We start from the raw sequence: 12384 nt of genomic DNA on the forward strand, positions 1-12384 counted from the left end.
CCAACATAGTGGCGTAATTGTAAGTAAAAAAAAAGAGAATGGCAGACATGGCGAATGAAGTAAAATCGTAGCAAAAATAAAAGAAAAGAAAAAATGTTGTGAGGGAGTGAAGCAAGCGCGTAAAGATTTTTACATACCTTTTTATACAAAAATCTAATTTTGTGATAGACTTTGACATGATGTTAAAACTTTATTTGAATTGTCACCCTTTTGCCTTTCTTTTTCGTATTTTAGGGTGGTTGGATTGCCAAAAGGTAAAAGAAACAGCTTAAAAACGAGAGCGGAAAAACGCACATAACAGCCAGGCACACTCCGAGTATCAGTATTGTCACAAGAAGAGATGCATTTTTGTGTTTTTTTTTTGTAATGCTTGTTTGCTTTGCTTTGCTTTGCACACGTCTGAATTAATTTTGGAGAGCGGATATAGTCGATAACTTAAAGCTTTCCATATTGCACGGTTGCACCTTTATTTGATACTCATGATTATTATATAAATGTGGATGTTATCCAAGAATTATTGCCTGTTATCAACATCTCTAATTTGGAGGTAGGCCTAGGGGAAAAAACTAATTATCATGAATTCATGATTGTTGAATTCATTTGTATGAATTTATGTGCAAGATTGCAACATCAGCGAGCAAATGGCATACTTGTCTAGGAGCATGAGAATGTTTTTATTATTTTTCCCCATCAAAGATACAATAACAACTGCTTCACCCACGGTGCGGAGCCCCGACGCGATCGATCGCGAAGCGAGGGCCTACATCGGCCTACATCCATGGACGTACCCCGCCGGGGCGGCGCGGGTACCCGGGTGTAGTCGGAGAATGCTGCTATCTCTGGTGAGTCCATCTCTCTTCGCTGACATCAAAAAGGTCTCCTCTAGCTTTCACAAACTAAACTCATCTTATTCATACAGGTCATTTGGGAGATTAAGAGTCATCATCTACCATTGTATGGTAGGGGGTCCTAAAGCTGCGCGGGTCCTAAAGCTACGCACCACCCATCGCGCATGCAGTTTTTAATGGCAAATGCGCACTTTGTGTGGAATTGTGACTGCACAGAGTGACGAACGATTCCTATTCAATCTTTTCTACAAAGGCTGCAGTAAATCTCTAAATGCAGAGAACACCCACAACTATTTTGAATTTTGGAGCTATATTTCTCTTTAATTTCATATTATCGTATAATAGTATGAACATATTTTAGAAATTGAGGCACAGGAAATACTATTTTTCTGCGTGATAAACCGAGTGCGTAGCTTTAGGACCCCTTCTAACATCGGGCGGCGAATTCAAGAGGTGTTCGGAAAACACGGCGGGATTTTCGTATTAAGTGAGTTTTGTGATATTTTGTTCTGCTTAATGATCTTTAGAATATTTGCCACAAGTTAGCGACAGATAATTTGTTCAAATATTAAAATTTGGATAGTTTTTATCGTTTGTAAACAAAGTGCGTAGCTTTAGGTCCCCCCATCATATACCGGTACCGTAAGGGCACTAGTATTCAACCCGTTTGGAGAGTTTCCTCAAATATATAGAAACATAGAATTTACCTGAATTTCAGACCCGTCTTATTTCTAAGAGCAAATGCTGGTTATTCTTTTTCCGTTATTTTTTTCTTCAACCAGTCGACTGTGTGCGCGGGCGATCGAATTATACGGCGACGGTTTTTTGCACTAGTATTCAACCCGTCTGCACTAGTATTCAACCTAGCGATGAAAGATGGTCCTGTCTCTCAATCTGCCCTTGTCCCATCCGACTATGGACTAGACCATTTGAGATGAGACCAAACAGGGAATTAATAAAAACCAGAGACTTACATAGATCTAGATCTAATTTACCAATATAAACCCTTTTGAGATTTGCTATCTATCCTCACTAGGTTGAATACTAGTGCAATTCAGTGCAAAAGGCCATCGGCGCATAATTCGATCCTACGCGCATCCAGTTGACAGATTGATAAAGAAAATACCGACAACAGATTACCCTGGAAATAACAAAGGTATGAAATTAAGATAGTTTCCATATTTCTAAATATTTTTGGAAATATGTCAAAATCTTTGAATTATGCCGGGTTGAATACTAGTGCCCTTACGGTACCGTACCGTAGACGTAGCCTAGTAAGTAGTATAACCTTGTTCATTGAATGAGTGGTTGTAACTTGTACTAAACAGAGTGAGTCAGGAGTTATTGGAAGCTTAATTAAATTTTATCAGAATCATGTGGGACTGGGAGAAATGATCAGATTAAGAAGATCCTTGCTTGATCTCGTCATGTCTGTATGTTTTATAAGAGATGATCAGATGGCAAGATCTTGGATCCGAGAGGCGAGATCCTCCCATGATCTGATCATCTCTCCCACACTATGTAGACATGACGAGATCCAGAGATGCCAAGTTCAAAGACCAGCTATGCGTGAGATTTTCTGTGAATCTGAGTGAGATCACAGACATTGTGTACAATGGGGATAGGCTGTGATAGTTGCGTGAGACAGAAATTTGAGGGGATGAACAGGAGTCCAAAATGCTTGAGTCTCACGCATTATAGCTCTGGAGATCTCGTCATCTTAATTCTTAATATCCCTATGGCTATGGCCTAGTAAAAGACTAGGCATGACAAGATGATGGGTTGCACTTAAGATAGGTTCCATAATTAAGTAAGTAACAACTAACCATGCTAACGGTTACTTAGTATGGTGGTGGTCCCTAAGTCTGCACACCTAACAATTTGAGTTAAGATTTAACATGATCTTCTTTTTATTTCACAAAATCTTTCTGTTGATAATGTTACTTCTAATTATCATGAGTAAGTGTATCAAATATCTCATTAGAATTTGAAAGAAATATAGGATATTCCTGGAAAAAACCTCAGCCCAGGCAGTCATTTTCAGATTGGATAAAAACAATACGCCATGTCTGCGCACCTATTCACTTTGCACACGATTCGGGTATTGGAAAAAAAAACTTGGCCAGTCATTTTCAGATTGAACAAAAAAAAAACGGTGCCTCATGTATAGAGATCTACGTAGCTGTACCTGCACCCATTCAGTAAAAAAACACACACTTCAGGAATTTTGATCACTCTTTTGAACATCAGGTTTATCCCTAACTTCATTATCTATTAATTATCAAGCACAGTATCATCATCCTCATAATCGTCATTGAAATGTTTTGGAGCAATCCACAAACATGAACATGTCTCATTTGCATTGCCAAAGGCATCAGCATCTTCATGACTCCATGCCAATTTCATTCCAAGTTTCGTTTGCTCTTACTTTCTTTGCAGATTAAACCCATGAATTCTGCAACCTGGACATCTCTGAAAATCTGATGAAAATCACAAGTTAGTACAACTACAAGTTAGTACAACTACAAGTGGTTAATATCTATGGCTATTGAACTCACCACGAAAGCCATAGAGGCGATGTCTTCTACCATAGGGCTCCCAGGACCGTCAGATGTTACGGGTCACTACAAGGTCAACGGGAGCCATGGGATGAACATCACATTGAATAACAGTAGCAGTAACGAGACAAACAGTGGCAGGAATATCGAATCTCTAAAGCTTGCCAACCAGTATGTGTTGATGGTTACTCTCGGACTCACCATGGTCGGGATGGGAGCTGCCATCGAGTTAAAAGACTTCAAAATAGTTGTAGGTATCAATCTAAAGAGATCAGGGGAACATTTCCTAAAAAATTAGTCAGAAATTTTCTCTGAAATATTTTTGGCTATGAGCCAAACTGATGCAAGTATTTCAGTAGCTATTCAAGAATACAGTGGTCAGTGAAAGCCACTGACTATGTTTCAAGAAAAACTCATTGGAGTCTAGAGTTACTGGGAATTTTGGCTCTGTGGCAAGTTCGTAATATCATTCTTTATTGCAGCAGGAAATTTTGATTTGCTATGGAGTGTAGGATGCAATCTTGCAATCAATACAATATCATGCAAAAGGGGCAAAGGGCCTATATTTTATACCATTACAGTAACTTTTAATGCTGGTTTATCACACTCTATATCTTATTCTTAACTCTAAACACTCACTGACCTTTTACTTTGAAGTTTTATGCATCCGTTGAGACCAAATTTGCAATGCCCTGCCACACAGTTCTGAAATGACAAAACATTTTGTACGTACAGTAGATAAGTGCATGTCAGATCTGAAATTAACCAAAATATTGATTTTGTGTACAAAGTCATTGTATACGGTGTTTCCTTACATCCTGTTCATAAACAGTCTGCTGCTTTTGTATTATCACGCATTGTTCATAATTCAGTTAAATTTCATTTGGGGTAAGTTTTTATATGTCAGGCTATACTGATGCCTCTGATGATATTCATCATTGCCATTTTTCTTACTCTTACCTGAGAGCTTTGTCTACCTGTTGGGGTCGGTATAGGGTTCGTATGTCAGGTTATAGGCCTTCTGATGCCTCTGAGGCGATTCGTCCTGGCTATTGTGCTTCGGATGCAGCTACCCTATACTCTAGGTATACATATATAGCAATCTCTAGTGTCAAGGCGAAACAACCTTAAAGGGATGGGGTGGTGAGATGACCTAACAGTGACATTATTTATTTTTCCTCTATTGAATACTAAGTGATAGGGTTAATATAGATGATGGTCAACTTTGATAAAGTCTTTCAACTTATCTTGGTTTTATTTGAATCTAATATAATAATATCCATATTGTATCTTTCCTGTCTTTCTTTTCTGATGTACATGTAGCTTCGTCGACCTGTTGGGGTTGGTATAGGGTTCGTCTGTCAGGTTATACTGATGCCTCTGATAGGATTCATCCTGGCGATTGTGCTTCGGATGGAGCCACCCCATGCTCTGGGTATACTCATTGCAGCTTCGAGTCCTGGAGGAACAACCTCAAACCTCTTCACCTACTGGACAGATGGTGACGTTTGCCTCAGGTGAGTCAAATGATGAATAATAATGATAATCCTGTGGAGGATTTGACAAGTTTCTTAAAGCCTTTCTTTATTTTTCTTTGGTAAATCCCCCCCCCCCCTATAAAAAGTTGTATATCACTTTTCCATTTCATTACAGACAATAATGCCCCAAAATTGTTGTGTGAAGAACATAAAATAAAAATGTATTTTTATTGGATAAATATACCTATTTTGCATAAAATTGTTCGGGTGCCTAGTCAACAATTGCCACAACACTTATATGACATTATACCTATTATCAAATACTTCAAGTCATTTCATTAAAGTGATTGCGGAATCATCGTGGTGTATCGGTTCTGACTCTCGCCTTGAAATCAGAGGGTCGTGCGTTCAAATCCCACCATGGCCTAGCGTCCTTTGGCAAGGTGTTAATCCACACTTTGCCACTCTCCACCCAGGTGTTAAATGGGTTATTAATTATTAGTATTGTCTGTAAATTTTTATTACTTCTTTTATTTTCACCCAATTTCAGCGTGGTGATGACAACGATATCAACGGTAATAACGCTAGGCTCGATGCCGCTCAACCTCTTTATCTATGGACGACGGTGGACGGACAGAGGGGCCGTTATACCGTACAAGGACATCATTATCGCACTGGTATCGTTCATCGGTCCCGTGGGTCTCGGTATGCTGATCAGATGGAAGTCAAGAAAGTGGGGGATCTTTATCGGCAAGGTGAGTCCACTTTGTGATAATATAATAATATGTCCATTTATATATCGCAGTTACTATGTGCATATACTCAACTGCGCTTTGATACTTGGTATCATATTATTACCCGGGCTGTAGCTGAGCCGCCATATTAATAGGCGCTAAAGCGTTCAAGGAAAAATCCTACCGGGTACCCATTCACCTCACCTGGGTCGAGTGCAGCACAATGTGGATAAATTTCTTGCTGAAGGAAATTATGCCATGGCTGGGATTCGAACCCACGACCCTCTGTTTCAAAGTACGGAGACTAATCCACTGGGCCACCATGCTCCACGCTCCTGATGTTATGATAAAGGATAAATTACCAAAAGCCATGGTGGGGTGGGAGGTTTACATGAATTTTTCGGATAAGCATAGAAACATGGAGGTCTAACGTCACATCCGTTAGAGCCGCTTTCCCCATATGAAAAATAAATCCCCCCTAAAATGTCTTGAAGGAAGGGGGCACAATCCCCCCTTGAGTACCTCCAGATCTGTGTCTGGATGTCAGTGGCCACTCGGTGGTGGTGGGGGGGGGTGTTTCACAAACAGCTGATATTGATTCACAGTAGGATGTATTTGCTTTTACATGATGGGAATGTTAATATGTTTAGAGCGAGGCCACTTATCCTTTGTAGATCAGATGTTTTATATTTTAGCTCAAATGACCAAAATTATATAACAAATAGGGAACAACAAATATTTAAGATTAACATTGTGAGAAAATGCCACATTTTATTCCAAGCTAAAATGCATTCTGTACGTAATGGTAATAAAATTGGTAAAGAGATATTATTTTGCCCCAGTGACAATTTCTCTGCTGATTTCTCAGAAAGTGAAGTGTGAAGGCAAGAATTGTGATGGGATTTATGGAGCAGAATCGATATGAGGATTAGGATTAAGATTAATACTGTGAAGTTGAAGTTCGCGAGTCAAAAGGGGCCTAAGCTTTTGATCCTAGCAGAATCTTCGTTGGAGGCAAAATGACAAACATATGAAGTGGAACAACCATAATATAGACCACAGACATTCAATAGTAACACTAGAAACAAGGAGACAAAAGGGGCATTAGTGAGTGGAGATGACCAATCAGGTTTGTGAAGGGGATGTAAGAAAAGGAGAAGGCAGACACAAAGGGAAGTTAGTGTAATACAGGACCTCAAGCCAAGAGGGATTAAGATAATGAGGCAGGCAACATCAAACAGGATCTGGAACAAAACAGTGATAGAGGGTATGAGGAAGAGATGAATAACAAGAGAATTAGTGAGAGGTGGGTCAAACAGGTAACAAAGAAAGGTAAAATAAACTGGTGCATATAAGAGTGGGGAAAAAAGGGAAAGAATGGGGAACAACTGATAATGTGCAAAAGACATATAAGTCAGTTTTAAGTTTGGGATAATTGTGTATGGCTTTTAAGGCCACTGCACACCCTACGACCCAACTGGTCTCTGACTGAGTGAAGGGAGATGTGATGTCACAGCTCTTGTCAGCTTGAGAGTCGCAGGCCGGTCAGAGTAAAGTCACAATGAAAATCGTAAAGATTTGACGTGTCGACTGGATTGCAAGCTCAATCCAACTTCCAGCCAAGCAGAGTTGCACGACGCATATATGATATACAACGCGTATACGCTGTTTTAAGCGTCATTTTCTCAGTTGCCATGGCAAAGGCATAACGCGCATGCATCAGTCGCAGACAGCATGGTTTTTCGGATCGCAAGCAGGTGTGCAGTGTCGAAGCTTATGACTACCTTGCGATTCATCTCTACTCACTCAGTCACAAGCCAGTCGTAAACCAGTCGGGTCGTGGGATCTGCGGTGGCCTTAATGTCTTCAATTTTAATAGGAGCAACTTTCGCAAGAGCAAATGTGACCAGGCACCACAAAACCACTAAAATGAAATTTTAGTTAAATAGCCCTTTGGAAAGAGGAGATACTAAGCTTTATTATAATGATATATAACTCATGCACAATGATTGATCTTAACCCACACAAGAGGAGAATGTTCACTACCATTGAACACTCCTTTTGAGAAAAGGGGGATAGAAAATTACTAGTCTATTGAATAGCAATACTCTTCCACAGTTATTGTGTATTGTAGACTACAGGAATAATAGAAAATAAAATTTCAATTGAAGGAATTATTAGCTTGTCCCCAAAGTTCAAACACTTAAGTACATCCTGTCCATTAGTTTGAACAAGTATCAATATTAGAAGTTATCCTGTTTAAAGTTTATAGGAGTTCAAAGAGAGATGAATATTTCAGGGTTTTTTGAAAAAAAAACAGATAAAATAGTTATACTAAAACACTCAAAAATAACCCTTTAGTTTTGATTGGTACATCCAAATTTTTACAGTAAGTAGGGGAGAGTATACTCTTTCAGAAAACACAAAAATCTGAAATATGAACATGCTGACCAAAATATTCTTAGCTGGCTCCAATTGAAAATCACACAGTGCGACTTTTTTGTAGGTTTTGTGGTGCTGGGTCACAAATGTCACATGTTATCAAGATTAAAAAGTGATATTTGCATATCTCTCTCCAGCCTCTTGGAGTAGTCAGTGTGCTTGGTACAGTATCATCATTGCTGCAAAAATGTGTAACAATACCGCATTTTGTTTAGATGCTAAAATGAGTTGTATCTAGGTAATGATGTGATACTATTATGATTAAATGGTAATGGGTCTGTCTCTCTATCCAGGCTCTCGGTGAAGTGGTTATGTGCTTGGTATTGTCACCAGTATCATCATCACCTGTGATGCAAAAATGTGCAATAATACCACATTTAATGTAGATGCTAAAATGAGTTGTATGTAGATAATGATGTAATAAAAGTATCATCATCACCTGTGATGCAAAAATGTGCAACAATACCACATTTTATGTCGATGCTAAAATGAGCTGTATGTAGAAAATGATGTAATAAAAGTATCATCATCACCTGTGATGTAAGAATGTGCAAGAATACTGCATATTTTTACAGGTATAGGTAAAGAGGTATTACAATTTTGATGACATGGTAATATTTTTATCTCTCTATTCAGCCTCTCGGCATAGTCGGCATGCTTGGTATCCTCACCAGTATCATCCTCACAGTCTTCATCAACCCGAACATCTGGGCATCCACCTGGAAGCTTTACGTTGCCTCGCTCCTCCACATGTGGATCGGCTGGTCTCTGGGCTACACCCTCGCCAGGCTCCTCTGCCAACCCCACAAGCAGTCCCGTACCATCGCCTTTGAGACCGGACTACAGCAGATAGGGATCGCGATGACGCTGATCTCGTTCTCCTACAAGGACGACACGGACCTGTTCCTGGGGGTCATAGTCTACCCGATGTTCTTTGGACCGTTCAGCATCCTTAGTTTCAGCTCCTGGACGTTGGCCTACAAGATATACAGGTTTGTTGGCTCATTTTTTAAATGCTTGGTTTTTTCATACACGATAACATTTCATTGACTTTTATTATTATTATTATAATTCATCTTGGTACTTGGTTGTAGTTCTTCCAAAATATTTCTGATGGAATTGTAACTGGCAGTTGTGGTGATTGAGGGTGGATTTAGAGAGTTTTTAGAATAGCAGCTTTGAATTTATCTGGGTCGGTTTGACATACCAGGGTAGGGTGGAGATCATTCCACGATGCAATTGTGCAATTCCACGATCTTAATTGAAACAAGCTCTTTTTATTCATTTTTCTTCTCTCAGACATTACAAACCTGAACTGGAGGGTGATGTCAAGGATGATGCCAAGGATGACCAGAGAGGAGGCGACAAGGAAGTTGAGCTCCAAGATCATGATAATGATGAACAAGGGATTCAACCAAGGGATGCTGAAGAAAACGCCACCAAGGAACCTTTCATATGATAAAATCATTTGAATACTAACAGGTATTAACACATTTTCTAACATATTTTTTTCAATGTGTCTTCTCGAGTCCTTGGCCAATATTCAAGTTTAAAATCTGCTCTAGAGTTATTATTTAAAGGCATACGCTCCCAGGATTCAAGAAGGCGCTGTTGGACGGTTTTTCTACGGGCTGTGCTCAAAGGTCTTCGACTTAATTTGCATGCTACTGTCCATCATTATCCAGTCACACAACACATACATAGTACACATACACTGCAGGGCTTATGTATACATCGGTGCTGGCCTAAATGTCCACTCAGGTCACTTCACGCAGTAGGGTCTATTAGATGCAATGTTAATTGTTACCTGAGAGACACATTTTTTTTCTGTCTAATTGATGTACATACTCAACACAAAACAGGTCACGATGACCCAGCCAGGGTTCAGCTTTATGACTAGGGACCATAATATTCATCTGTCGTCCAGAATTTTGCCAGTTTCTGATTGCGCCTCTGTGCAAAATTATCAGTCAGTGATATCTGTATTCCGAGTTTGTCAAACATAAGCTGCACAAGTTTTGTGTAATTGTATGTGGTAAGTGCCACGCACGGTAACAATAAACAGTGCAATTACTTTGCCAGTATTCAAGTACAAGCACAATACTGAAAATTTCATCAAAATCGGATGTAAAATAAGAAAGTTACGACATTTCAAGTTTCGGTTGTTTTTAACAAAATATTTATATTAACGAGCCAGTTACATCCAAATGAGAGAGTCGATGATGTCACTCACTATTTCTTTTGTTTTTATTGTTTGAATTATACAATATTTCAATTTTTACGAATTTGATGATTTGATGATTAGGACCTCCTTGCCTGAAGCACAAAATGTTAAAATAATTGAATTCCACGTGTTCAGGGAGGAATGAAACTTCATTTTACATGACAATGACGAGAAAATCAAAATATTTTCATATAATAAAATACAAAAGAAATAGTCAGTGAGTGATGTCATCAGTTCCTTCGTTTGCATACCGACCAAGATGTGCATATAACTGTTTTGTGAAATGAAATGAAACTTTAAAATGTCATAACTTTCTTATTTTACATCCGATTTTGATGAAATTTTCAGTGTTATGTTTGTTGAATTTTTTCTTTTAATTCAAATCAAGTTTTTGTTGGGGTGGACTTGTCCTATAATAAATTAATAAATTGTTTGGTTGGGGGTAAAAATGGGTTGGTTGGTTATTAGTTTTTTTTTTATATAAGTGAAGGACAAGGGCACATTAGCTACATGTATAAGGTGCAGTAAAATGTAGATTAAACAATGAATAGCAGGGTCAGATCAGTTCTTTTTTATGTATTGCAAAAATGTTTTATGTTACTTTGGTGATGGTATTTTAAAATATGTTATTCAATTGTGTTAGACTTGTGAATATTCCAATACGTATGGATTCTTACTAATAGCATATGAACTCCATATCAAATTCTCATCCCCACGCAACTACTGGTATTCTTTCCATATATTTACGATGCCCGATTCATCTGTGCCAGCTAAACCTGCCATTGCAACTATTTTACAGGAGGTAACTTCTGTTGATGGCCTACATCTATATGACGATTTCCATCCTAGTTTTAATGCTTCCGCTACAGCTATATTGTGGATGAGATCCAACCTTGAATAATACTGAATATTACATAGGCTATGTAGATTCGAATCAGTGATAGGTCAATACGCCATCACGTGACCATAGCTGCGAGGATCGCATTTGTTATATTCTAGGTTTTGACGTCACTTTAGGGAATATACTGCGTTGTATTTTCAATTGCGGCGTTATATTCACTAAGGTGACGTCACTCGCTGCATACAAGTTGCGTACCAAGGTAGTTTATATGATGTACGCGCTAATGTTAACGTGTCGATTGCATGAAGAACGCGCTTGATGTATTTTCCACACAAAAAATCTATTATGACGTAGATGGATCAGAGCTGTAGCAAGAATTTCGGGTTTGAGCCAGATGATGAATGCAATTTCTGATGGCGAATCCACATATACTATATAATATAACAGATATTGCCTGGTCTATCGTTTTAATAAATAACATTTCTACTCCCCTCCGAAGCTATATTTTTCCCTCGGGATAATATTTTCCCTCAGCGCTGCGCGCTTCGGGCAAAATATTATCCCTTGGGAAAAATATAACTCCGTCGGGGAGAGGAAATGTTATATTCAAACTCTAGGTAGGCAATATCTGTATAATATTACCTTTGACTTTACCTATAGGCAATGCAGTTAATGTGGCATTTTGCAGATTTTGTTCACTTTATGTGTGTTGTCATTCTAATGCTATGCAATCATTTTCCTTTGTTATATTGATGAATGATGCTATGCTTTTGGTAGGTGATAATAAATAATACATGTAATATGGGTGTTGTATAGCGTACTCATCCACTGTAAATTGCCATTTCTGATACTGCATTTCCGTCCACTCACAACATGGTCTACCTTCATTGTGTCGAATGCCATTTCGTCCATCAACATTTCATCCAATATCCATTTCGTCTAATCATCAGTTTGTCTGTAACAATTTTGTCTACCACCCAGCCTGCTACCACCCATTTAGTGTAATTCCATTACGCTAATGTCAACTCGTCCATTAATCTGTTCGTCCAATATTCATTTAGTCCAATAGCCATATTGGCTAATATCAGTTGGTCCAATATCTAAATTGTCTACTTATCAACTCGTCCAATTGCCTTTTCATCTGATTATCATTTCGTCCACCACCCATTAGGTCCAATAAGTTTGTCTAACAACCAAATCGTCTAATAAACATTTCGTCCAATTCCCAAATCGTCCATTAGTCATTTCGTTTGATAGCC

The 12384-nt window shown here is 38.7% G+C and overlaps 1 protein-coding gene across 1 annotated transcript; it reads left to right on the plus strand.

The window, feature by feature from the left end:
- Positions 1-481: 481 nt before the first annotated feature.
- LOC121427918 (ileal sodium/bile acid cotransporter-like) lies at positions 482-10174 on the plus strand. The gene is made up of 6 exons (XM_041624495.1): positions 482-842; positions 3288-3656; positions 4730-4923; positions 5435-5639; positions 8697-9052; positions 9360-10174. Exons 2-6 carry the CDS (start codon positions 3390-3392, stop codon positions 9517-9519), a joined length of 1182 nt encoding a protein of 393 aa, XP_041480429.1. The 5' UTR covers positions 482-842; positions 3288-3389; the 3' UTR covers positions 9520-10174.
- The last annotated feature ends 2210 nt before the right edge of the window (positions 10175-12384 follow it).

Source organism: Lytechinus variegatus, chromosome 14, assembly GCF_018143015.1.
Source record: "Lytechinus variegatus isolate NC3 chromosome 14, Lvar_3.0, whole genome shotgun sequence".
Classification (NCBI taxonomy): Eukaryota; Metazoa; Echinodermata; class Echinoidea; order Temnopleuroida; family Toxopneustidae; genus Lytechinus; species Lytechinus variegatus.

Excerpts from the sequence above, each read along its gene's own strand:
- LOC121427918 (XM_041624495.1), top strand. The coding sequence starts at position 3,390 with ATGGCTATTGAACTCACCACGAAAGCCATAGAGGCGATGTCTTCTACC. Across the intron at positions 3,657-4,729 it reads TAAAAGACTTCAAAATAGTT|CTTCGTCGACCTGTTGGGGT; the intron begins GTAGGTATCAAT and ends ATGTACATGTAG. Across the intron at positions 9,053-9,359 it reads TTGGCCTACAAGATATACAG|ACATTACAAACCTGAACTGG; the intron begins GTTTGTTGGCTC and ends TTCTTCTCTCAG.